The sequence below is a fragment of the Littorina saxatilis genome, linkage group LG17, assembly GCF_037325665.1.
Source record: "Littorina saxatilis isolate snail1 linkage group LG17, US_GU_Lsax_2.0, whole genome shotgun sequence".
Classification (NCBI taxonomy): Eukaryota; Metazoa; Mollusca; class Gastropoda; order Littorinimorpha; family Littorinidae; genus Littorina; species Littorina saxatilis.
This window is the reverse complement of record NC_090261.1, coordinates 19,128,812-19,156,434: the sequence shown is the minus strand read 5'-3', so window position 1 is coordinate 19,156,434 and position 27,623 is coordinate 19,128,812. Positions and strand designations below refer to the sequence as shown.

Below are 27,623 nucleotides of genomic sequence, written 5' to 3'. Positions count from 1 at the left end.
AAACCGAACACAATTCATCATTCGCCGGGTTGAAAACGTAAACAGAAACGTTATCGCTCAGTGAAAATTTTCTGAGTACGTGACGCAGTGGTATTAGCCACCTTAACTTTAGATTTGGTCGCATTGCCTGACTGAGAACTGGGAGAGCAAGCCTGACTGGTCGAACTCCGAGTTTTCTCTCTCTCCTTATCTTAAGGTTTGTCCGCCATTTTGTATGACAAAACTGAACCAAAACACAAGTTGCAACACGCTCCAAAAGTTAAATCAACCGCGTCTCGGTAATAAAAATGAAAGCTCTCACCCAATACTTGAAGTAGAGATGAAACAACAACAGCGTTACCAAGATTCGATGGTCAGTCACGGCCGTGAAGACCAATAGCTTTAAATCAAAGCCAGAGTGCAACAGCACGTCTTGCTCCGTGCGTTGAAGAAAAAGGAATGAGTATCACCGGTATACATCCTGCGCATGCGCAGGGCACCGGTAGGGGAGATAACCACCACGGACCATGCCTTATATGGCATATGGTTTTTGTTTTAGAGTTATCTCCCCATGTTACCATGTAAGAGTGCTTCAATGTCTTAGCAACCAAACGAAGTTATTGCTATCTATGTGAGTTGAGTAAGAATATGTAATTTAATTGACGGATTACAAAACGCACCGTTTTATAAGCCGCACCCCCTACTTTTAACAAACAAGAAGAGCAAACGCTCGATCGAGTCACTTTCGCAGTTCTGAATATTATATGAGGCATCAGATGGACAGGAAGAAATTGCTATTCACAACACAATGAGTCACGTTCACATAAAATTTGAGCCCGGTCACTTTTATAGTTTCCGAGAAAAGCCCAACGTTAAGTTGTGTGTTGCCGAACAGAAAAGGCTAGTTATCTCCCTTGTTTTTCTGATAACGTTCGTAAAAGGCTACAGATGTAAATACTTTGATGTAAAGAATAATCCTACAAAGTTTCAATCACATCCGATGAACTTTGTCAAAGATATAAAATGTCTAATTTTTCCTTTGACGCTGACCTGTGACCTTGAAAAAGGTCAAAGGTCAACGAAACCATCGTTAAAGTGTAGAGGTCATTGGAGGTCACGACTAAACAAAATATGAGCCCGATCGCTTTGATAGTTTCCGAGAAAAGTCCAACGTTAAGGTGGTGTCTACGGACGGCCGGCCGGACAGACTAACACTGACCGATTACATAGAGTCACTTTTTCTCAAGTGACTCAAAAAATAGGGACGAGCCCCGTATAGGCCGCGTCACTATATTAGCCGCCGTCAAAAAAAATATAATCAGATCATGTCAATCAATCAAAACAACCAGGCAAACGAAAGTACGGTATTTGGCGAAATCGGCTCCGAGAATAAACAAGTGAAACAAAGAAGAAAAGTGAAAAAGTTTGAAGAAAAATATCACACACACAATTTGTAACCAACACACACATGTAGTCCCGCACGGAATAAGCTTTTTTGGGATGATTTACGACTTTTGCGCACGGATTTTCATTTCGCTCGATTAGCGATTACCGGTACTTTATTAGCTCTCTACTCAAGACTCGGCGCTTTTCTCTTTCTTTCACGAATCTTCGTTTGTCAACAAGTCGTCGTGACAAGATTGCGTACAGAGAAACACCGGATGTATCAGGATCTCGCGCACACGAGATGTCATTTTTTTGTGTCTCGCGATAGTTGGAGTTGTGTTTTCGTCTGCTCGAAATGTGCGCAAAAGTCGTAAATCATCCCAAAAAAGCTTATTCCGGGCGGGACTACATGTGTGTGTTGGTTACAAATTGCGTGTGTGATATTTTTTTGTTAAAAGTCGGGGGTGCGGCTTATAAAACATATAATCCGTCAAATACGGTAAATATTTTAACCTTGACTGGGAATCGAGATGAGGGTGTGGTGTTACATGTGAGTGTGTGTGTATAGTGCGATTCAGAGAAACTACTGGACCGATCTTCATGAAACTTTACATGAGAGTTCCTGAGTAATAATAATATCTCTAAAAGTTTTTTTCAGTTTTTTTGATAAATGTCTTTGATGACGTCATATCCGGCTTTTTGTGAAAGTTGAGTCAAGCTCTCATTTTTCAACCAAATTGGTTTAAATTTTGGTCAAGTTATCTTCGACGAAGATTATTGGTATTGCATTTTAGCTTGGAGGCTTAAAAATTAATTAATGAGTTTGCTCATTAAAGTTGTCATTAAAATCGATTTTTCGCAAACAGATTTAAAATTGATTGCATCGTATTCTTCATCAAATTTTGAATCTAAAAATATATATATACATGTCATGTTTACTCTTAAAATGTGATCACAATTAACGAAAATAGTACTACGATTATAATTTAAGAAATCGATCCAAAAAGGATTTCATCTTATTCTTTATCATTTCCTGATTCCTAAAACATATAGATATAATATGTTGTATTCAAAACAAGCTCAGATAGTTAAAAAGAATACAGAAAAGCACACTTTCCTGCTTGCCGCAATACGCTATTCTTGCATGTAAGTTTCACTTTGTGTAGCACAGTAAAAGTAAGCGACTTCCTTGCCGAAGATTGACGAAGCTGTTTGGTCTTAGTGAAAAAATGCAGTGCGTTTAGTTTTATTGTGTGGGTTTGACAGATTGACTAAATGTTGTAATTTCGCCTTACGCGACTAGTTAATTATTTGAATGTCTGAGTATTCAAAAACACCTCCAGATCATCAGTGACCTGAAGAAAGCAGTTAAAGATTAAGGTTCAAGGCAACAACCCCTAGACATGAAAGTGTTGGTGTCATTGACAATTTCAGAGGTGTAATTTGGAACACATTTTGGAAAGAAGGTATAAGTTATAAGTATACAGGCTGAAAACTTTTTATAAAATAGTCGTGAACAAACTGAAGTTCATGCATACCAACTATATATAAAGGTATTCGCTAAGCTCAAATGACTGGAAAAATGACCCTTAACACTCGCGCAATGGAGCACAAAATTCATCAATGACATGAACGTATTCCTGGCACCAATGACAAATGTAGGTATAACCAACAGTTTTTTGAAATTCTTAATGCATTCATTTTTTAAAAATCTGCACTCTAAAACAATCTTTTTGAAGTTGAAATTAAATCAAATAAAGAGAAATTATGGTCGTGGTGTATTTTTTCTATCTCTTTAAAAACAGAGGTAGTGCACCACAAAAACAGTGTTCGCTCAAAACAGGGGAAACGCCTATTGCTATAAAAATACGTACACTTCATGTAAAAAAGTTGTAAAAAAAGGTTCACACAATGATTAGCAATTAGGAAAACTGTTTTGTACACCAAATTTCTTTCAAAGTGTCTAGTTTTCTCGATTTACAATGTTGAAAATTGCTGAAAGTCATTGAAACTGACTACAGTTTTTGAAAAAGACGTTAGTGTATTTTTAGGTTTGTGAACAATTCTGTACGATGCTAGAAATGGCTTTCTCGATCTAATGTATGAAAGAACCCATTGTTATTCAGCGAATAAAGACATTTTCCCAATTACAGTGGTTCAGTTGTTTGTAAAACGTCCACTTGATGAACATAGTTGCGAAAACAATTTTGAAGATCTTTTGACTTCATGAACGTAAGCATTTGATCGAAAATTAGTTGGTGACTGACATCGCTCAAAATGGCGTCGGAATTAGTAGCGAGGTTGGTGTGTTTCATCTGTATTTTGGAGCCTTTCGCACACTCTGGTGCTAATTTAAATGATCAGGACGGTAAGATTAACGAACGAACTACCAAGAAATCATACTTTCAGCAGGGCACACTCTATTTTTCAAGTCTTGTTGATCCTGACCATTTTTTGCAGACAAAATATTCAACAACAAAAAAAGGCTACGAATTCTTCAAAATTGCGGTGCTCCTCGAGGCCGATGTCTGCTCTTTAATCGTATGTCAGTTTTTAACACCATAAACAACGCGAAAGACATGTTCGAACTGCCTAACTGCACAAGGTGAAAGCGTGTTATTTTGTCTCCCTGTTCCGATTTTTCACCAGAGTGACCTTTTCTTAGCTTGGTTATGGTGTACTAGGTCATTCGAATAACTCCAGCAGTAACAAGCTGGAGGGCTTAAATCGGGTAAGTTTGGCCACCGCTCAATTTCAAACCTCGTACGGTTGAGTACTGAAATGGCAAAAAAGTCAGATCATTTAATCTACACAATTGCCACTTTGTGCAATGGTCATGCATAAGCAGAAGTTAATGTACACTTAATATGAAGTTATTCGGTCAACAAAGGTAGATATTATTAGCATTTTTGTGGGTGGCATTTTTTGGGGCCTGTAACTTGTAAAGAACGAAAATCGCCCGTCATCCATCATTCACATATGAACGAAATTGAAGGGAAGTTAAGAACTGCAAGGAGTTGAGGGAGATCCTTTGTTTTACCCTCCATGCCACTGACCTTGGGTAAGTCTCCCAGCAGCATGTTGGCCACAGAGTACATCTTCTTCACCTCCTCAAACTGATCGGCCAGACCCAGACTGAACGCCTGGAACTGCAGGTTGGTATACTGCCCGCCTGTTAGTAAATGCCAAATTTGTTAGATGCTTCACACTCAATGTCAATAAGAAGCGACCATTTCAGTTTTTCGTTGTCTGGGGGTCCTGCAAGCTGACACAAAGACGTAAAAAAACATTTCACCTCTGTTATGGTCGGTCGTGAGCTAACTGTGGCACATCAAAACTTGTGAATTACTTCTGTCTCCTGTAGTCCTGAGAGCAATAAATACAGGGGACCTGCACTAAATCGGGGTCCACTATATCGCAAATTCGGCTATATCGCGAAGACCTCTCGGACCCCGAAAAAAACAGGACCGACCATAAAAACATAAAAATAAATATATATATACCGCAACACAGTGGCCTAGTGGTAAGGCGTCCGCCCAGTGAGCGGGAGGTCGTGGGTTCGAACCCCGGCCGGGTCATACCTAAGACTTTAAAATTGGCAATCTAGTGGCTGCTCCGCCTGGCGTCTGGCATTATGGGGTTAGTGCTAGGACTGGTTGGTCCGGTGTCAGAATAATGTGACTGGGTGAGACATGAAGCCTGTGCTGCGACTTCTGTCTTGTGTGTGGCGCACGTTAAATGTCAAAGCAGCACCGCCCTGATATCACCCTTCGTGGTGGACTGGGCGTTAAGCAAACAAACAAACGTGCACATATATATATTTTTGTCTGCTGTTCCGGTTTTGCTTTGTGAAGAAGCATGTTTTCTCTTGTGGACTTGAACAGCACGCCTCAAACTTCACATCCCATTGCAAACATGACACCCCTTAGGCAGCATGGTTAGTGGGTGACCATCATTTATTGGCAGAATTGAGTGTCTGCTGTGCAGTCAAGCATGCCAATTTAGGACTTGTGTCAGTCTAATTACTCTGGCAAATATGCTGTGCAATATAATTTGCCCTTGTTTTTGGACTGTGGTGGTCACAATTGCAGAACCTAAGAATGAGTTTTTTTGCAACAGCAGAGGAGAGAGTATTAGTTATCGTTAGATTTGACTGTGATATCAACATTTATCAGTCTGAATGTCGAGAAAGCTGAAATCATATCAGATCGAGGCATAAGCCTCGATCTGATATGATTCAGCCTTTCGAGACATTCAGACTGATAAATGTTGATATCACAATCAAATCTAACGATAACGATTTTATCGCATTCGATTTCGGAACAGTAGGAATCATAAACCTACCTAAGAAGTCAGACAAACGCAAGGGAGGCTACTGCCTTGTATTTAATGTTGGAAATGTTGGGTTGTCTTTTCCTGCTTTCGTAACTTTGCTGCTCTTACTTTTATTTTTCAGTAACCGGTTCTTTTTCTCAGACAAAATAAGGCATTTATAATGAAAAAAGAACAAAACAGATCACCAACAAAGGCTAACAAGTTCAGTGGAGTTGCCAGTTCGAAGGAACAGCGAAGAATGTCCCAGTTACTTCCTCAGTCGTACTCTTTTTGACTGTTCGATTTGGCAATTCTGAACGATGGCAGGAACTGAAGTGCGCCAGACAGTATCAGCGAAGTCCTCTGGCTCATTTTCTGTGCCCAAGAAAGCTTCCAGGTATTTGTCGGTATCGGCGGACTGCATAATAATGTTGTCGAAGCTCAGTCTCGCTTACGACGCATCCAAAATGGCGTCCTCCGACGGCGCTGTGACTGTGAAAGATGCTGAAAGTTGTTCGGTTGATGTTGTATGGCTACGACTAAGAAAGGTGGACAATGGTTCATGCAGGTGCGAACTGTTTAAATCGGCTGCTCATTTCCTGCCTTTTTGTGAGTGATGTACGCTGAAACACTGCAAGAGATCTCACAGTTTTCTAAGTACTGCCACTACTGGTACTTTCAAGGTCAGCTTTGTTTATGGCTGTTCCAACTACAGTAGAGTCCAGCTATAACGAACCTGGGTATAACGAAATCCCGCTTTTAACGAACTGCCATTTATTTCCCGGCAGACAGCCTTCTATTTCTTACTTGTTACTTTCCGCCTACAGCGAACCTTTTGAACTCATTTGCATAACGAACCCCTCTTATAACAAACACGTTTTCATCGCCCCAGAGCCGTTTTGTCTCTAAAAGTCACAAGGCTACAACGAACTGATGTCAATAATTGTCTCCAAAGACAAAAATACACAAACACAAGTGCACATCGCGTGATTAGCGAACTCTGAACAAACAGCTGGAGGTGCACGGAACAGCCACCGCCGCTGTGTTTTCACTATTCCAATCAGCTGCTAAGCTATGACTGTGCTCTAAAAAGTCACAAGGCTACAATGATCTGCGTGTGAGGCGAGATCAAAGGCAGGTCCATTGTGATAGCTGGGTGGCCTTGTTTATGAGACACTGACCTTCTTCCCAGGGGTCATTGACCCAGTTTTAGCTATGAGAGGTGGTTCCCCTTTCATATGAGAGAGGAAACACTTCCTGCACCCAGGTCAGTGACTGAGTTTAACCTACAGTGGAGTCCGGGTACAACGAATCTCAAGGGAGATGCATTTTAGTTCGTTATATCAGTAATTCGCTGTAGGGTTTTCAACCTCACGAGAGGGGTGACCACACCACCCCCTCCCCCATACACTCACACAGAGACACACAAACAACAGGATTGAGTCTATGCTAACCACTTCTTGTGGCTACTAAACAATAACAACAAACTCCTAATATTTCTTTAAACGTTCTGTAAAAAATGATTTGTATGAATGGTGTTGAAAAGAAGAGATAAAATAAATCCTCAAGGCAGTGACCGCACTCACCATGCACTGACATACGAAAGCAGCCACACAAACACAGCACAGAGGCACATGTGCAGATGCTTTGCGAGAATAACCTTGAAAACCAGTTTGAATAAAAAGCAGCATAGAGCTGCATGTCATAATCAAGTTATTTATTTTCTTTTTGTCTGGCTTTATTGACTGCATGCCGATCTTGTGGCAGTGACTTTTCACTCTTCAGTCGGAAATACACTAAACACAACACCGCTCTCACTCTCCCTCGCTGCCTACCCTAAAGCCGTAACAACTTATGCTTGGAAACTGTGTGGAAGAGTGCACCTCTCTATTTCTCTCCAATGATCTTCCTGCTGACAGTGACACCAGACATCCCACTGAGTTTAGCCAGCTACCCCCCTCTCTCTCTCTCCCTTCCCCCAGCCATATATGAAAGGAGAACCACCTCTCATAGCTAAAACTAGGTCAATGACCCCTGGGAAGAAGGTCGCTGAGTGTCTATAAACAAGGCCACCCAGCTGCCCTGTGATCTCACCGCACACGCAGATCGTTGTAGCCTTGTGACTTTTAGAGACAAAGCGGCTCTGGGGCGATGAAAACGTGTTTGTGCCCGATGTGTACTGGTGTGTACTGAGCACAGTCATAGCTTAGCAGCTGATTGGAATAGTGAAAACACAGTGGCTGTGGCTGTTCCGTGCACCTCCCGCGGTTTGTTCAGAGTTCGCTCATCACGCGATGTGCACTTGTGTTTGTGTATTTTTGTCTTTGGAGACAATTATTGACATCAGTTCGTTGTAGCCTTGTGACTTTTAGAGACAAAACGGCTCTGGGGCGATGAAAACGTGTTTGTTATAAGAGGGGTTCGTTATGCAAATGAGTTCAAAAGGTTCGTTGTAGTCGGAAAGTAACAAGTAAGAAATAGAAGGCTGTCTGCCGGGAAATCAATGGCAGTTCGTTAAAAGCGGGATTTCGTTATACCCAGGTTCGTTATAGCTGGACTCCACTGTATGGGGTGGTCTCTAAAAATTGATGTCTTGAGAGGAAACTTGGCCAGGGTAGTATTATACATGCACCAGAACTGGTGGACACCATGAAATCGGAGATTGATCAGAATGTACATGTACATGCTTTTACACGACTTTTTAAATTTTACTTCTAAAATGGTGACAGTAAAGTGAACATGTGAACTATGCCTCTATGGATTATATTATGAAGCTGTTGAAAACATGTCGAGATTGTACTCTCCAAGGAAAGATCGATGGAACGATCATTTGAAGGTGAGTGGGAAAACTTGTCTTAAGGCCATTTAGGGTTGAAAACTCTACAGCGAATTACTGATATAACGAACTAAAATGTATCTCCCTTGAGATTCGTTGTACCCGGACTCCACTGTACCTCAGTCGGTAAGATTGTAACATTCTTTTCTACTACTTCTCTGTTAAAGCTGGGTGGGAACAGTTTGATTTTATTCATTGCACAGCTTAATCTTTCTGATTCAATTACTTTTCTTTTATAAATTTGTGATTCAAAAAAAAGGGAGACATTTGTTTCCTTCAGGTGAGATTTTATTCTTCAAAATTAAAATTGATGAACTACTTCCTGCGCGATATCAAATTCGCTGGGAACTTCCTGCGCGATGTCAATTGATATACAGTTCCTAGTTGACCAATGACAACAGCATGTTTTGTCATGTGATCAGTAAAAATGCGATAATAGTTTTTATTGTCTTTTTCATACGACACCAAGAAAAACTATGACAGTATTCATCAAAATCAAATTCGTGTCCACATGTTAAAACTGAGACATTACAACGACCAAACAAAAAATCATTGTTCCAACTTGTGATATGGTTTTTACCCTCAGGAGCATACTACGAAAACAATATTTGCAGGGTCGCCAGATGACTTTTAGCTCAACTGTACGGACCCTGCTTTTGTATTTGTTTTGTTTTGCATACTCTAATATTCAAAGTACCCTCACTCAAGTCGAAAGGACAAATTAGTGAAGGTAAACCCTCAAAAGCAGAGAGAGACAACTTCCAAACATGTTCCTGCCGCAAGCTGCCTTAAAATGGAGACATTTTTACCTGGGATTTCATTTTTGTAGATGTCAGCGTTTCCGCTCTTCATGGTGGCCGTGCATTCAAAGGGTCCGTATAGCTGGCGGGTCTGCTCCCAGTAGGCTGAGTACGCAGACACTGTGTCAAGGTCAAAGCCTGCACACATAGAGAGAAGTCAGCGATGGAATTTTGCTGAAAAAACAACCCCCTTCCCGAACGCATGAGGCTCAAACACAAACAAAAATGATTAAACTTTTGATCGCTTCAAGTAACAAACTCGAAACCACCACTCACAAACATTGAGAAGTTTGTCAAGAACGGGCACGGTGTCAGCACCACACCCAGCTGTCAAACGGGTAGTCCGAGCCTCATGCGTTTCGGGAATGGGGTGCAAAAAGTGATGTAGAAAACTTGAAACAGAGTGAGTCCACGGCTGTCCAGATCTCCGGATTTCGGACATTTAGCTGCACAATGGAAGCTCCGCCCCTGTCGCCTAAAGGGCACGCGAGCACCCTGACTCAAGTGGTTTTCATTAATCCTGTAACAGGCCATTTTGACACACAGTCAGTTTTGACCGGGAGGTCATTCTGGGCTAGCTGATTTTGACCGGGAGGTCATTCTCAGGGCTAGCCAATTTTGACCCCCCCTTGAAACTTTAAGAATAAGTACGTTAGGACCTTTTAAAACGAAATATATGTATGTGTGCACAAAATCTGTTGGAAAAATGATCTAAAAAATAAAAATAAAAAAATAAAAAATTCTAAAAAATAAAAAAAAGAAGTTTTGACGCTTCCTTTGAAACTTCAAAAATAAGTACACCAGGACCTTTTAAAACGAAATGTACGCAAAAAATGAATGCATCTATGCATCTCCACAAGTTTGGGGGGGAGGGGGGGTCATTCTGGGCTAGCAAAACAAAACAAAACAAGAAGAGCAAACGCTCGATCGAGTCACTTTCGCAGTTCTGAATATTATATGAGGAAGAAATTGCTATTCACAACACAATGAGTCCCGTTCACATAAAATTTGAGCCCGGTCACTTTTATAGTTTCCGAGAAAAGCCCAACGTTAAGTTGTGTGTTGCCGAACAGAAAAGGCTAGTTATCTCCCTTGTTTTTCTGATAACGTTCGTAAAAGGCTACAGATGTAAATACTTTAATGTAAAGAATAATCCTACAAAGTTTCAATCACATCCGATGAACTTTGTCAAAGATATAAAATGTCTAATTTTTCCTTTGACGCTGACCTGTGACCTTGAAAAAGGTCAAAGGTCAACGAAACCATCGTTAAAGTGTAGAGGTCATTGGAGGTCACGACTAAACAAAATATGAGCCCGATCGCTTTGATAGTTTCCGAGAAAAGTCCAACGTTAAGGTGGTGTCTACGGACGGCCGGCCGGCCGTCCGGACGGCCGGCCGGACAGACTAACACTGACCAATTACATAGAGTCACTTTTTCTCAAGTGACTCAAAAACTAGAAAAAAACAAAACTTTATTTTCTAAAAAAAAAAAAAAAAAAAGTTTCGACGCTTCCCTTCAAACTTCAAGAATAAGTACATTAGAACTTCAGATGACGAAATGTATGCATATATGTATGCATCTATGTATCTCAACAGGTTTGGGGGGATGTGTCATTCTGGGCTAGTCCAGAATGTCAAAATCAGCTAGCCCAGAATGACCCCCCGGTCAAAACTGACTAGACCAGTCAGTTTTGATCCCCGCTTCAAACTTCAAGAATGAGTACTTTAAGACCTTTTAAAACGAACTAAATGTAAATGTGGACAATATTTCGTGGAAAATGATATTAAAAAATTGGGGGAAAAAAAAAAATCGGAATATTTGTTGGAAAATGCTATGAAAAAAAAAAGTTTCGACGTTTCCCTTCCAACTTCAAGAATAAGTACATTAGGACTTCAAATGATGAAATGTATGCATATGTGTATGCATCTTTGTATCTCAACAGGTTTGGGGGGATGTGTCATTCTGGGTTAGCCCAGAATGACCTCCCGGTCAAAATCAGCTAGCCTAGAAGGACCCCCCCTCCCCCCCCGGTCAGTCAGTTTTGACCTCCCCTTCAAGAATAAGTACTTCAAGACCTTTTAAAACGAATTAAATGTAAATGTAGACAATATTTGGTGGAAAATGATATTGCAAAAAACAATACATGATAAAACAAAAAAATCGAAAAAAACCTAACTTTTTTTTCTAAAAAAAATAAATGTTTCGACGCTTCCTTTCAAACTTCAAGAATAAGTACATTAGGACTTCTTCACATGACGAAATGTATGCATATATGTATGCATCTATGTATCTCAACAGGTTTGCGGGGATGTGTCATTCTGGGCTAGCCCAGAATGACCTCCCGGTCAAAATCAGCTAGCCCAGAATGACCCCCCGGTCAAAACTGACTAGGCCAGTCAGTTTTGACCCCCCCTTCAAACTTCAAGAATGGAAAATTTTATAAGTAAATTTTCATTTGATTAATATACTTACCCCAATCACATATAGCATTGACACAGTCCGAGATGCTAGGTACTGAAAACGCTTACCCGTCTAACAACCTTAAAGGGAAGCAACCCCATCACCAAACAAGAAGGGCAAAGCCCATACGACTCACATGATTGACCTTGACCTTTACATGACCTTGACCTTCAGGGTCAAGGTCAAATAACTAAACCTAGCAATGACATCATACACTAAGAACTGCTTTACACATTTTTCCTACCAAAATACATGTGACCTTGACCCAAGGTCAAGGTCATCCAAGGTCATGCAACACAAAGCTGTTAATTCAAGACATAGGAAGTACAATGGTGCTTATTGGCTCTTTCTACCATGAGATATGGTCACTTTTAGTGGTTCACTACCTTATTTTGGTCACATTTCATAAGGGTCAAAGTGACCTTGACCTTGATCATATGTGACCAAATGTGTCTCATGATGAAAGCATAACATGTGCCCCACATAATTTTTAAAGTTTGAAACAGTTATCTTCCATAGTTCAGGGTCAAGGTCACTTCAAAATATGTATACAATCCAACTTTGAAGAGCTCCTGTGACCTTGACCTTGAAGCAAGGTATTTGTTTGTTTATTTGTTGCTTAACGTCCAGCCGACTACGCAGAGCCATATCAGGACGAGGAAGGGGGGGATGAAGGGGGCCACTTGTCAAGCGATTCCTGTTTACAAATGCACTAACCCATTACTTGTGTCCCAGCAGGCTTTAGTAAAACTAAATTAATACCTACTGGAAGATTACCAGTTTCCAGTATGTTAAAATAGGCTTAACCTATCTACTGCTGGACTTACATCAGAACACTAACAGATTAAACTATACATGAATCGCGAGACAAGCGGCAAGAGAAGAGATTTTTGGAAAAAATACAGGTGAATGAGCAAGAAGGCAGAAAAAAGAAAAGAATTCATGAAGAAAAAGAGAGCATGACAGGAAAGAGGAACCAAAAATCTACCTAACAGCAAACTAGAAAGCTCCTGCGGTTCCAAAAACAGGAGGGGCCTTTAATTTCATAACCGCAGTGCCCCACTGCGGGATTGAAGCAAGGTAAACCAAACTGGTATCAAAAGATGGGGCTTACTTTGCCCTATATATCATATATAGGTGAGGTATTGAATCTCAAAAACTTCAGAGAAAATGGCAAAAATGTGAAAAATAGCTGTTTTTTAGGCAACATTTATGGCCCCTGCGACCTTGACCTTGAAGCAAGGTCAAGATGCTATGTATGTTTTTTGGGGCCTTGTCATCATACACCATCTTGCCAAATTTGGTACTGATAGACTGAATAGTGTCCAAGAAATATCCAACGTTAAAGTTTTCCGGACAGACGGACGTACGTCCGGACGTCCGGACGGACGGACGACTCGGGTGAGTACATAGACTCACTTTTGCTTCGCATGTGAGTCAAAAATGCAAACGCAGCCATGGTAACGAGCCGGTACCCCGGGAGTTACCTCCCATCTAGTGGATACTACGTCACTTCCTACCACAACACGTGGCAAATCATACGGCTTTAAGAAAACTAAAACCATAAGCGGGGCAGGCGGGAGGGCCTACACTATGTGATTGGGGTAAGTATATTAAAAAAGAATTTCTCTTTATCTTGTCTCTCTCTCTCTCTCTCTCTTTTTGACAGACAGACAGAGAGAGAGCGAGAAAGCGGGAGAGAGAGACAGTTAACAGAGAGAGAGAGAGAGAGAGAGAGAGAGAGAGAGAGAGAGAGAAAGAGAGAGGGTGGTGCTTTTTATTTCATGGTTGGTTGGTTTTAGTTCTTAATGCACCGTTGTTTACAATAGTTTTCATCCGGTAAAAGGCACATTCAATTACCCCCCCCCCCCCTCTCTCTCTCTCTCTCTCTCTCTCTCTCTCTCTCTCTACACACACACACACACACACACACACACACACACACACACACACACACACACACACACACACACGAACAAACGCATACGTACACATGGTATCGTACACACAAACTCACACACAGGAAAACATCCGTGTATGTATATACGGCATCATGCGAGAGAGAGCGAGAGCGAGAGCGAGAGAGCAAGCGAGAGAGCAAGAGAGAGAGAGAGAGAGAGAGAGAGAGAGAGAGAGAGAGAGAGAGAGAGAGAGAGAGAGAGAGAGAGAGAGGGGGGGGAGGGGGGGAGGGGAAAGAGCGAGAGAAGACAGAAAGACAGATGGAGAGGGGGAGGGGAGCGGGAGAGACAAGGAGAGAGCGATTTAAAAGAGGTACAGAGAAAGAGCGATTGAGAGGTGCAGAGAAAGAGAGAAAGAGAGAGAGAGAGAGAGAGAGAGAGAGAGAGAGAGAGAGAGAGAGAGAGAGAGAGAGAGAAAGAGAGAGAGAGAACTCAAAATGGTTTATTATACTGAGGCCACAAACTCATATACAAACCACGGGGGATGGGGGAAGAACAAAATAAGTCGCGTAAGGCGAAAATACAACATTTAGTCAAGCTGTCGAACTCACTGAATGAAACTGAACGCAATTCAATTTTTCAGCAAGACCGTATACGCGTAGCATTGTCAGTCCACCGCTCATGGCAAAGGCAGTAAAATTGACAAGAAGAGCGGGATAGTAGTTGCGCTGAGAAGGATAGCACACTTTTCTGTACCTCTCTTCGTTTTAACTTTCTGGGCGTGTTTTTAATCCAAACATATCATATCTATATGTTTTTGGAATCAGGAACCGACAAGGAATAAGATGAAAGTGTTTTTAAATTGATTTCAAAAATTTAATTTTGATCATAATTTTTATATTTTTTAATTTTCAGAGCTTGTTTTTAATCCAAATATAACATATTTATATGTTTTTGGAATCAGAAAATGATGAAGAATAAGATGAACGTAAATTTGGATCGTTTTATAAATTTTTTTTTTTTTTTTTTACAATTTTCAGATTTTTAATGACCAAAGTCATTAATTAATTTTTAAGCCACCAAGCTGAAATGCAATACCGAAGTCCGGCCTTCGTCGAAGATTGCTTGGCCAAAATTTCAATCAATTTGATTGAAAAATGAGGGTGTGACAGTGCCGTCTCAACTTTTACAGAAAGCCGGATATGACGTCATCAAAGGTATTTATCGAAAAAAAGAAAAAAACGTCCGGGGATATCCCAGGAACTCTCATGTAAAATTTCATAAAGATCGGTCCAGTAGTTTGGTCTGAATCGCTCTACACACACACACGCACAGACACACACACATACACCACGACCCTCGTCTCGATTCCCCCTCTATGTTAAAACATTTAGTCAAAACTTGACTAAATGTAAAAAATAAAAAAACACACACCAACAACCATTAAATAAATCCATCATATTGGCTTTAACTCCATCTCATCAGTTCCCTCTCCATCATATCAGCCCCCTCTCCATCATATCGGCCCCCTCTCTATCATGTCGGCCCCGTCTCCATCATGTCGGCCCGCTCTCTATCATGTGGGCCACCTACCCCCACATCATGTCTGCCCCCTCTCTGTCATATCGCCCCTCTCTTTAATGTCGGCCCTCTTTCTAAATTGTCGGCCACCTCTTTCATCATGTCGGCCCCCTCTCTATCATGTCGGCCCACACTCTATCATGTCGGCCACCTCAACATTATGTCGGCCCCCTCTTTATCATGTCGGCGCACTCTACATCATGTAGGCCCTTTCTCTATTTTGTTGGCCCCCTTTTTATCATGTCGGCCCCTTCCACATCATGTCAGCCCCCTCTTTATCATGTCGGCGTACTCTACATCATGTCGGCTCCCTCGTTATTAGGTTGGCCCCCTATAATCAGGTCGGCCCTCTCCGCATCATGTAGGTTCCCTCTTCAAAATGTTGGCCCCCTCCACATCATGTCTGCCCCCTCTCTATCATGTCTGCTCCCTTCACTTCATGTCGGCCCCTCTTTTATTTTTTGTAATATCATTTTGCAACAAATATTGTCCACATTTACATTCAATTTGTTTTAAAAGGTCTTAAAATTTTTATTCTTGAAGTTTGACACATCCCTGTTGAGATACACCTGTTGAGATACATAGATGCATACATAGATGCATACATTTCGTCATGTGAAGTCCTAATGTACTTATTCTTGAAGTTTTAAGGGAAACGTCAAATTTTTTTTTCTTTTTTTTTTAAAGTTAGTGGGGTTTTTTCGATTTAAAAAAAAAAATTTCAATATCATTTCCCACCAAATATTGTCCACATTTACATTTAGTTCGTTTTAAAAGGTCTTAAAGTACTCATTCTTGAAGTTTGAAGGGGGGGGGGGGGGTCAAAACTGACCTGAAGAGAAGGCTTCCACAGCGAACTCAGGGCGGCCTGAAATGGCCGCTTGTGGACTCTGCCTAAGGGCACAAGAGTGGCCATCGATTCCATTTGGCCAAGAAGAGAGGTCAGAACACGTACAGACGCTTTCTTTTTCAAGGACAGAGTTCGAATCAGACTTTGTAACTTGTCCACCCTTCTCTGTGAAGGGCGTACCAGCCAATCGACGGTGTTGAACGTCATGCCCAAGTACGTAAACTCCTGAGAAGGCGTGAGTTCTGACTTCAGCTGGTTGATTGAAAAGCCCAGCTCCAGCGCTTGTCTGAGCACCAACTGAGTATGTGTCGCGCACAACTCCGAGCTCTGACTGAGAACAAGCCAGTCGTCGAGATACGCCCGAAAACGCACCCCTTTCTGTCTGACCAGCGCGCAAAGCTGGCGGACAACCATCGTGAATATCCATGGTGCAAGGGATAAGCCGAACGGCAGAGCTCGGAACTGATAAATCTTCTTGCCCCATAGAAATCTCAGCCACTTCCTGTGCGCAGGATGAATGAGAATGTGGAAGTAGGCGTCGGTTAAATCTATTGACGTCACCCAGTCTCCTGGCCTGAGTGCGTCCCGAACCGACGCCGGAGTCTCCATCCTGAACTTCACCACTCTGAGGTATTTGTTCAAAGGAGAAAGATCTAACACTGGGTGCCAGGCGCCCGAGGCCTTTGGCACCACAAAAATTCTGCCGTAAAATCCCGGCGAATTGTGGTCCAACACCTCCTCTATCGCTTGCTTCTCTAGCAACGAGTAGACTTCCCCCTGAATGGCCTTCTGAGCTTCCCTTCTCTTGGGAAAACGAAAAGAGGGAGGAACCCTGGTCAACGGGGCCTTGCCGTCTAACCAGAGGAGCCGGAACCCCGAACGCACGATGCTCACTATCCACTGGCTGTTTACTAGCAGTAACCAAACCAGTAGGGCCCTGGAGGGGCCGCCCGCCACCAAAGGGGTGGGGGCCAGGTGAGCAGGTGGTTCGGGGGGGCATCATTGGGGGGGGGGCTTGTGCCCCGACCCCCGCGATTTGCCAAACGATGGAGCCTTCTTCGGGTAAGGGGCACCTCCGCCCCTACCCCGAGAAGAAGAACCTCGGCGCTGAGCCTTGCCTCTGAAAGAACCCGAAGAATGGGGCTTAGACGAGGTCTGGTTCTTGTTCTGGTGCGAGAAACCATGGTGAGCAATCTGAGCTATGGCCATGTCTCTTGCGTCCTGCGTCTCCTTGCGAAGCGCATCCAAGGATGGTTGACCAAGCAACGCACCCTCAACAAACGGAGAGGACTTAAGAGACTCAATGGTAACTTTGTCCTGAATCCTAGATCCCGTGAGGAAAGCTGACCTCCGAGCATGGATAGAGTGAGCATAAAGGCGAGCCGACAGATTCATCTGTTCAGCCGACACCTTAGCCAGAGAGGCTAGCAGAATAGTGACATCCAACTCCACAGCATCGCCCCGAAACTTGAACGGATCTAAAGACGACGCAATAGACCTTGACAGAGATCTTTGCAGAGTCTCAGAAAGAGACGACAATTCAAGCAGACGCCTGCCAGTCTCCTCCAGAGACAAAAGAGAGGCTTCCGTGTAAGGGACTGCTCTATCTCTGCTGTAACCGTCTTGCCTAAGTGCTGCGAGCTCCGGCGTGACCGGAAGCGTTGAACGCGGCAAGGCATACGAGTCAATAAGATTGACCGGGTTATAAGACAGCAAAAACCTCTTAGCAGCGCCGTGAGGCAAAGCTGAGGCCAGACCCGATGTAGCCAGATAAGACTGTACAGAATCAGGAGCTTGAGCATGAGCTGTTAACAGTGGGACAGCTTGGGAAGCACCACCAGACTGACCAGTGGCCAGAAGCTTTGAAAGCTCAAACGCTACTAAAGGGGATTCCCGAAACCGGAACTGCTGTTTCTCGTCCTTGGCCGAACGAAAATCCCCTAAAGCAGAAGGGGGTTGTACAACTGAACCGGAAGGTGTCGTCACCCCCTCCCCAAAATACCGAGAAGCCACTTCCGCCGCTAAAGCCAGAGCTTGCGGAAGCTTATTCGGTATGCGGAAGCTGCCATCTTCGTCACCCTGGACGGAAGTGCAAAAATCCGACTCGTAGTCCCTCACTTCCGTGAAGTCAGGCAAGACACTTCCGCCGTGACTACCATAGTCCGACGAAGCGTCGCCCGGAAGAGCCGCCACACGAGGGATTTTATACCCAAGCGGCACGTCTCTAGGGACTGCTTCCTGCCTGGAAGGCGGAAGCGGGGAAAGCTGTGAAAGCTGTGCTGCCGCACCGACTGCTCTTCCAGAGAGCGACGGCGGACGCACTTCCCCTGTTCGGTCGGAGACCGAACGCGTGTCTGGGCTTTTCCCTCGAACTAGAAGTTCACTCAATCGGAACGACGTAGACCGAGGGCCTAAGCTTTCGCGCACACGTACCGGTGTGGCTACTCTCTCCAAACCACGCACTTCGTTTTGGCCGGAGAACCCGGTTACTGGCGAAGTATAAATACCTTGATCGTTGTCAGTCCAAGAGGCCTGGGAACGCAGCAGGGGAACACCACGGCTACCATCAAACGAGGCGTGTACGTCGGCAGACGTAATGGTGGAGGAAGGCGGAACACGCACCCTGGCAAGGGAACGCACACCTCCCACACCGGAAGGCAAAGACAACATCTCAGCCTTGGTAGATGATAACTCGGCTGAAAGAGAGGATATCTGAGCACTCAAGGAGTGCAAAATAGCAGAAACATCCTGCTTCTCGCTAACAGGACCTGAACCGGACAAGACCGGTGAAGCAGCTGAAGGCAAACTAGGCATAGCCGGAGAATTTGGCAAGTCTATCGCAACATCAAACGAGGATTTAGTCAAAGGGTCTGTGACCTTAATCGAAGCTTGACCTGCCGAACTCTTAGACTTACGAGAAGACTTCTTCGTGGGAGAAGGCTCGGCCACTGACTTAGCAATTTTCTTCTTTTCCTTATCCGACATGGCGAACGGAACAAATGTAAACAAAGCTAAGTACTCGACAAAACCTAAGTCACAAAACGATAACAAACGACAAAAAAGCTCACCCAAACACACAGTAGGAGCAGAGGGACCGTGTGCAAGTACCAAGGCAGGGTCTGACAAAGGCAGAAGTCAGACAAACCGGCTGAAAGCCGGAGCAAAATCAAAACACGTCTGTAGACACAGACCGCTGAAGAGTGAATGATTCAAAGATGGCGGCAAGGTCGTTGAGTCACGTGACTCTGTCCTGTTAAGGGGACAAGGTAGCTCTTTTTTAGGGTGACCTCCCCTTGTTACCAAGGCGATGCTATTCAGCGTCCTAGCACTAAACTGAAGTAAATTGCGTTATGTGAGTTGGGATAAGATATGTAATTTAATCCACACTAACATAAACTAAGTAAAATAATTTAGAAAGAGAATCTAACCTGACAGACAAATATAATCAATAAACATAGTTTTATCAAAAAGCATCAAAAATAGTTACACAATTATATACATTATATACAACATATTATAATTTGTTTGCAAAAACAACGCATCAATAAATTAAGTCAAAACAATCCACCCAAATCTAAGTAAACTTTCATCTAAATCAGTGCCGGAAATTCCCTAAAGTAACCTACAAGAATCAGCTGTAACACTAAACAGAAAGCGGATAAAAACAATTATAATTACAAAAGAAAACCCAAAACTAAAGTTTCAAAACAAACGGGCCAAGTCAGAGAAGAAGGGGTTCCCTTGTTTACCTTTGAATACCGGAAGTGATGTAAAACTTCCTTATATGGGAGGAGACTCCGTATCTCTAGCTAAAAATAGATCTCCAGCGTGAGCTTCAGCTCGGACTGACTGACGGGTTTGACATAGTTTGGAAAACCCACGCTTTGAGAGCGGCCACTTTGAATCGGACCAATTCTAGAAACAATAGGAATGCAGAATATAATTATTCTGTTGAATACATGAATGATTTCTGTTTCTTTTGCATGTATTCCGTCGATTTTAGTTTACCGGAAATGACGTATACGCGCCAAATTTGCTTCGCGTGACCGGTTGGCTGAAGCTGGGAGCATTTGAATTTACTTCCCAGTGATCATCGACACAGACGGTCGGATTTTCTCCACTCTCTCCACATTTGAGTCTTTTTAACTAGCATTTTTTAACCGGCACAAGGTAAAGTGAGATATTTTGACTGACCATTGAGTTGTTTGTTAAGATGTTCGTATTGTTATCAGCGATGAGTAGTTCTGATTCTGAGGTAGATTGTTTGCGTACTCGTTCGGTAAGCTGCTGCTGTGATGACGACACTGCCATCTTGATTTCACAAACTTTAGTCATTACTTGTTAAACTTGCAGTTGTACTTGAACGTTTCACTGTCAGAACCAAACAGCTTTATCTTACAAACTTTCTAATTGCAAGACATTCTGAAGCGTAGCTAGCTAGACTTTCTTTCTTCTTCTTTTTATATTTAGTCAAGTTTTGATTTGTTTTTTTTTACTGATGGGGTAATCAGCGTTTCAATTATTTTCTGTAAGTGTAAGTGATTTAGTGAAACTGAAAGATCTGTTACTGTTAGTGTAAGGCTCAAGAGTTCATCCAAGCATGTCGTCAGGGGATTTACCTTACTGGACGAAGAGAAGACGCATACGGGCTGATGTTAGTAAGTGTCTCAACATTGTAAAAGCTACACAGCAGAAACGAGGGTTGCCACTCGCCGATGATATCGGCCATGATGATGATCATGATGTCGGTAGCTTTTCACATAAGCTTAGTGGTGATGCTCCCGGTACTGGCTCGGTTTTCGATTTGGGATTTCATGAGCAGTGTGTGGGGTTTCAGGGAGATGAGGCTTTGTCTGCAGTTTGTGATTTGAGTGAAGATGAATCAGAATGCATTGCTCAGGCTTTTTTTGTCGACGATGTCAACAACGAAGAGAACTTGCAGTTTGATAGGTTGCTTGATACTGATAGATTAGAAGCAGCACCCGAGTGTGATGATATTGATAATGAGTCTGCATCTGAATGTGAGGATGAAGAGGTTGTTGATGGAGAACTGTTGGCATCCGAACTTAAGAATTTGGCTACATTGTTCAACATTCCCTTGTTAGCGTTGAATGGTCTCCTGAGTGTATTGAAAGTATTTCATCCAAATCTCCCAAAAGATTCCAGGACCCTTTTGAAAACACCTGGGCAGTATGACATCAAGGATGTGCAGGGTGGTTCTTACCATCATTTTGGTGTCATTGATTCTTTGTCGTCACTTCTGACTAATGCGAATGATGTTTGCAGAGATGTTGATGGTTTTTGGCTACAGGTTAGCATTGATGGCTTGCCTCTGTTCAAGAGCTCCAGCGTACAGCTTTGGCCGATTGTGGGGATGGTTGTTAAGCCTTTTGTGTCAGACCCATTTCTCATTGGTTTGTACTGCGGTGAAAAGAAGCCAGGCAGTGTTGACGAGTATTTACATGATTTTGTTCAGGAGATGCAGGTGCTTGAGCGGGGTTTTGTGATTTTGGCGTTTCCTTGATCATTCTTCAAGGAGCGCACATTTTTTAAAGAAATTCAAAACATACAATAACATGTAATTGGACTACATTTTGTGGAATCAAATTTACGTTATTTTAATTAAAACGTTGATTTCATCATATTCACATATAACGGTTTTAACTGACAAGCTATATTTTCTGTGATTTTATCCCGACCCACAAACGCCTTCCACAAAGTGTAGTCCTATGAATACTAAAAAGCCATGCCACGTTTTGTTCCAGTCGGTTGAGAACATTTTGAGTTATCAAGGAAACGGAAAAGCAAGGTGCCGAAAACATCATTCTGAGAAAAAAGGCTTCAAAGTTTAGATACGACGTCAAACTGGAAAACAACCGTTTCTCGGTCCCTAATTGCCAAAAAGTTACTTTTTATTCTTGTTGAAATTCACAACATTTCATAAAGATCGGTGAAAAATTAGAAAATAACGGTTTATAACTGACAAAAGCTTGGTTTTCTTCTGAAAAGTACATATTGAAACTCAGTTATGGACAACGGACCTACTCACAAAATTTCATAAAGATTGGTGAAAAAACGGGATTTAACGGTTTTTTTAACCGCCAAAAATCATCTTTTTATTCTTGTTGAAATTCAGTTAGGGACAACCAACCTAACCACAACATTTCATAAAGATCGGTGAAAAATTAGAAAATAACGGGTTTTTAAGGGCAGACCGGGTAGGCAAAATGAGTTATTTTTGGTCTCATACACCTTTTTGGGGTTGTTGCATTTTTCACACCTTTGAACATCCTGGAATGCATTCAATAATCTGCTTTTGTCATTTTAGACATGTATTCATGTAAATAAAACCATTTTCAAACCGATGTTTTGTTGTTTTTGTCTGTGTTTTATCAAAAAAATCGAAAAAATGGTCAACTTTGGATGCTCCGTGCTGGTAAATGTGCGCACATGACATGACCCTTCGCTGTTCAAACTGTGTGGAAATTTCCGTTCTTCAAGATGACGTCATCACCGTTGGGGAATTTCCGTTGACATAGGCACAAAGAGAGAGAATCCGTTCCAACCGAAACCCCGGAATTAATATATGCAAATATATGTAGGTCAAAGGCATTTGGCGCAAGCGCAGTAGACAACTTATCAGTCCCCCGGTGTCAACAAATCCATGACGTTTTCACCGATTCAGCAGCATTTTTCAAAGTTTTGAGCTGCGGAGAACAACCCTAACATTGGAAATGTTCGGCATAGTGGCAAGAAATATCAGAGAAAGATGAACCAGCAGCAGCGAACAGTAGAAGGAAGTAACAACACTCCGAAATGAACCAACATTATCGTATTGAAGCAGACGACATTCTAAGATTCTTGACTCGACGAGGTGGGTTTTGCTTCTTTCTCTTTTCGATCTTGTTTGTTTGACAACGTGATTTATTGCACATTGTTATGTTGTTGTTGTTGTAAGAATGTGTTAGGGTTTGCAGGTAAATGATAAACAGTTTGTGTCTGAAGTATTTTGCGTGTTTCTTGATCCAATTTACTGACCATGCCGCCGCCGCAACCCCCCCCCCCCTCCCTCCCTCGATCATCTCTGTGATATCGTCTTCACAACCCCTATTTTATTGTTCTTCGCTGGCCAGTCCTTGAGAGCTTACTATGGTGTAACATGTCATCATTATTCTTTGTCTGGGGTCAAACTGAGAAGCAGCATCTGAGCGATGTACGACTGACACAGTTTCTGTTTCTGGTCATTGACCGTAGGAAAATAAGTACCCTACTAGAGAGCGTTCTCTAATTCTAAAGGATTGGTTTACACCAGCATGGCTGACCAACCTATCATTGACAGCAATATTGTTGTCAAATCTTTTCCATTAACTAAGGAATAAAAAAATAGATCCAATTTACTTCACCAAAGAAAAAAAAGAGTTAAACTAAAGGACTGGGGATGCAACTCATGAATCAAAAGCATAAAGATCACCTGCAAACAGTGCTAGGTTTAGGAAATCTGAAAATGTACACACACACACAGAACACACACACACACACACACAAAACAGACAACAGACAAGAAACAAGCAAATACATAGCAAGTGTGATGAAATAAATTAATTTTAAAAGAAAAATATGAAAAGAAAGAAAGAAAATAATTCAGCTAGTTTCAGTATTAGTTCCTGTGTGTATGTGATTGTGTGGTTACTCAAATCCCATAGTAAACTTGACATGTAAATTTTGTGATAGGGGCCAATTAATGAATGTCTTTTGTGTGTGTGTGTGTGTTCGTCAACCGACATATGTGGGTACGAGCCGCTGAGGTGGTTGTAAGAAAACCCGCCTGGTTCAGTGGTTGGGGGCTGATTGGGATTTCTGATTTACCGGCCTAGCCAAAAAGTTGAGGTACACCCCATGTAACATGGTCATTTGCAAAATAAAGTACAAGCACTTGTTGACGTTTATATTGAGTCTTAAATTTTGCAGCTTATTACAAACAAAAACCATGGACAGTTGTATCAAATATTAAATCAGTGTTTGTGTATTTATTAGGTTGGAGCAAGGGGAGAGCCAGTCCTCCTGTGGTGGCAGCGAGGAGAAAGATTGACCTGATGGAAAAGTTTGCTAAACCGGAACTACCCTCTTCCACAGCAGAAACATCAGCTTTGCCATCTTCTGACCAACCATAAGAAGATACAGATACTTTGCCATCTTCTGACCCATCACAAGCAGATATGGATACTGGTACTGTGCAACGTCACTCCGCTGACATGTGTTGGGCTTTTGTCAACATTGATCAGCTCAATCTATTGCTGAAAGGTCTATATCCTGTACTGAATGCTTGTCTGATAGCAGTCTGATTATGAAAGAAGGTGATGCATCAGCCCAAGGATTTGCACAGGCCCTGCATCTGGAGTGCATATGAGTGTCCATTCAAGTCTGCAGTTGTTTACTCTTCTCCCGGTGTTTGCAACGCTTCGGGTGGTAAAGTTGCATTTTAAATAATCCGCGTATGACCATGTTGGTACATGGAAAGGGACATTCAGCTTTACAGAAATTTGCTGCAGTGTTAGGATTGAGCACAGAAATACTGTAATTAAAATGTTGCAACTTTTGAATGGCTTGATAGCTTTGTTCCATTTGTGTATATATAATTATGTAATGTTGTTGATGATTTGTGAAGCATCATTTCTATGCAATGGAATAAGAAATCAGTGCATCCGTTGGGTTTTTATGAGTCTGACAGTTTGGTTCTGATCAATATTTTCATATCAGCACAAACACAGATAATTGACTTTTTTAATGTTTTCATATGATTTTTTTTTAAATCAAAAAAATCTGATAATTTGATTATCAAATCATTTCCCCTTCATAGTTAAAGTGTTATTCTGGTTAAAAAAAAAACCACCCCATTAATTCAAGCTCTACTGTGGTACTAGTTTACCGGGGTACTAGTGAGACTCTTTTACATGCTGTTTTCTCTACATGTAATTAGAGACAAAATGTGGTAATTAAAATGTTGTAACTTTTGAATGGCAAGATGGATTTGTTCCAATTTTGTATATGTTGTTTATGATTTGTGAAGCACCATTTCTGTGCATGGAATAAGAATACAGTGGATTCCTTGTGTTTTTATGAGTCCGACAGTTTCGTTTTGATTCATATCTGCACTAACATAGATGAGTTTTCAAATGATTTTTTTTAAAAAGTCTGGATAATTTGATCGTCAAATCCTTTCCCCATCATAGTAAAGTGGTTATTCTTATAAAAACATATCAATTCAGGCTGCACTGTGCTACTAGTTTGAGGTACTGGTTGGAATCTTTCAAATGCTGTTTTCTCTGAATGTAATTTTCAGACAAACATCTGTAATTAAAATGTTGCAACTTTTGAATGGCTTGATGGATTTGTTTCATTTTTGTTTATGTTGTTTATGATTTGTAAAGCGTCAGTTTTGTGTATGGAATAAGAGTTAAGTGCATTGGTTGGGTTTTTATGAGTCTGACAGTTTGGTTCTGATTCATGTTTTCATATCGGTACAAACAAAGATGGTTGTTTTCATATGATGTATATAAAAAAAATCCTGATAATTTGATTGTCAAATCCTTTTCCCTACATAGTAAAGTGGTCATTCTGATAAAAACATATGAATTCAGGGTGCACTGTGCTACTGGTTTTTTTATGTACTGGTTCAAATCTTTAAAATGCTGTTTTCTCTGAATGTAATTTTCAGACAAAACGCTACAATTAAAATGTTGCAACTTTTGAAAGGCTTGATGGATTTGTTCAGTTTTTGTATATGTTGTTTATGAGTTGTACAGCATCAGTTCTGTGTATGGAATAAGAGTTCAGTCCATTGGTTGGGTTTTTATGAGTCTGACAGTTAGGATTTCATGTATTTTTCTTATCAGAACTGAACCGGTAACTGAAAATGCTAAATTAAAATAATATATTGCTTAGAAATGCTTTTCGATACACAGAATTATTAAACACACACATATTGCTGCAAAGAAGAAAAATTGGATCAAAACATGCACTGGTTCACAAACTGCAACATTTTAAAAAAAGCACATTTTATAACGTTTTTCTCACATTTTGGTGAATAAAACCTCCCAAAATTGCTTTTCACTCAAAATTTAAAATGGTTTCCCTTAATTAGGTTATTCTGCTTGCAAAAATCAAACAAGCAGCAAGCTGTTTCCAAAATTTAAAAAAAAAGTGCTTGCCTACCCTGTCCCCCCTTAACTGCCAATAATTAACTTTTTCTTCTTGAAAAGTTTGTATTGGAGATCACTGTGCCAATTTTGGTGTAAATCCGACGATTAGGGACCAAGAATCAAGGAGCATCGAAGGCGAGCCTTGTCACGGGAGGAGATTCTCCGGATGTTGGATCTTGAGGATCCTGTAGATCATGATTCCGACGTGTTGTTTTCGCCTCAAGAAAGCGATAATAGCAGTGATATTGAGGAAGAAACAGTCCTGTTGTTGCTAGTATGAGTCGGCAAACTACACGTGGTAGGGTGGTACTGCATGGATCTTCGAATCGTGTAGTTGCAAGGGGGGCGTGGCAGCACTGATAACAATGGATGGCTGGAGCCTCCTAATCCTTTTGGAAATGTTCATAGGTGTACAGTTGGGACTTTGTTGTGAAAATGTGACTTATATTCAATATGGATTACCTAGACATCATTTGGTGAGTGTCACAGTTTTGTTTCATTTGAGTCAGGATGCTGTGAGTGAATGCGGGATTTGCTTGTTTTTTTCTTTGTACTGTCTCCTTATTTCTGTGTAGAATTTTAACAATATTTCAGCTAATTCATAGGTTTTACACCTTGTTTGGTTATAAAATTATTTATAATACTTTCTGTTAAAAAATAACTTTTAAACAAGAAGAGCAAACGCTCGATCGAGTCACTTTCGCAGTTCTGAATATTATATGAGGCATCAGATGGACAGGAAGAAATTGCTATTCACAACACAATGAGTCACGTTCACATAAAATTTGAGCCCGGTCACTTTTATAGTTTCCGAGAAAAGCCCAACGTTAAGTTGTGTGTTGCCGAACAGAAAAGGCTAGTTATCTCCCTTGTTTTTCTGATAACGTTCGTAAAAGGCTACAGATGTAAATACTTTGATGTAAAGAATAATCCTACAAAGTTTCAATCACATCCGATGAACTTTGTCAAAGATATAAAATGTCTAATTTTTCCTTTGACGCTGACCTGTGACCTTGAAAAAGGTCAAAGGTCAACGAAACCATCGTTAAAGTGTAGAGGTCATTGGAGGTCACGACTAAACAAAATATGAGCCCGATCGCTTTGATAGTTTCCGAGAAAAGTCCAACGTTAAGGTGGTGTCTACGGACGGCCGGCCGGCCGTCGGACAGACTAACACTGACCGATTACATAGAGTCACTTTTTCTCAAGTGACTCAAAAAGCAGTGGAAAAGAAAACACACACAAAAAAACGTTAAAAAACACAAATTATCCCCCTTTCACCCCCCCCTTTGCTAAAACAAATTGCGTGACAAACTT

At 41.6% G+C, this 27,623-nt stretch overlaps 1 protein-coding gene and 2 long non-coding RNA genes across 7 annotated transcripts in view; 2 read left to right on the top strand and 1 right to left on the bottom strand.

Moving 5' to 3' along the window:
• The window catches only part of LOC138952783 (pyruvate carboxylase, mitochondrial-like), a 479,047-nt gene that overhangs the window by 239,688 nt on the left and 211,736 nt on the right, over nt 1-27,623 (bottom strand). For all 5 annotated transcript variants that reach the window (XM_070324522.1, XM_070324518.1, XM_070324521.1 and 2 more), the window contains 2 exons: nt 9,325-9,453; nt 4,422-4,537 (listed from right to left, as the gene is read on the bottom strand). In XM_070324522.1, the coding sequence (XP_070180623.1) occupies nt 4,422-4,537; nt 9,325-9,453 (245 nt within the window). The remainder of the gene's footprint in view (nt 1-4,421; nt 4,538-9,324; nt 9,454-27,623) is intronic.
• The window catches only part of LOC138952804 (uncharacterized), a 148,870-nt gene continuing 122,494 nt past the window's right edge, over nt 1,248-27,623 (top strand). Inside the window, exon 1 of the long non-coding RNA XR_011451425.1 lies at nt 1,248-1,452. This is a non-coding gene — a long non-coding RNA (uncharacterized lncRNA). The remainder of the gene's footprint in view (nt 1,453-27,623) is intronic.
• LOC138952348 (uncharacterized) lies at nt 22,526-25,859 on the top strand. Its single transcript, XR_011451353.1, has 2 exons — nt 22,526-22,981; nt 24,142-25,859. It is a non-coding gene; the product is annotated as an uncharacterized lncRNA (long non-coding RNA).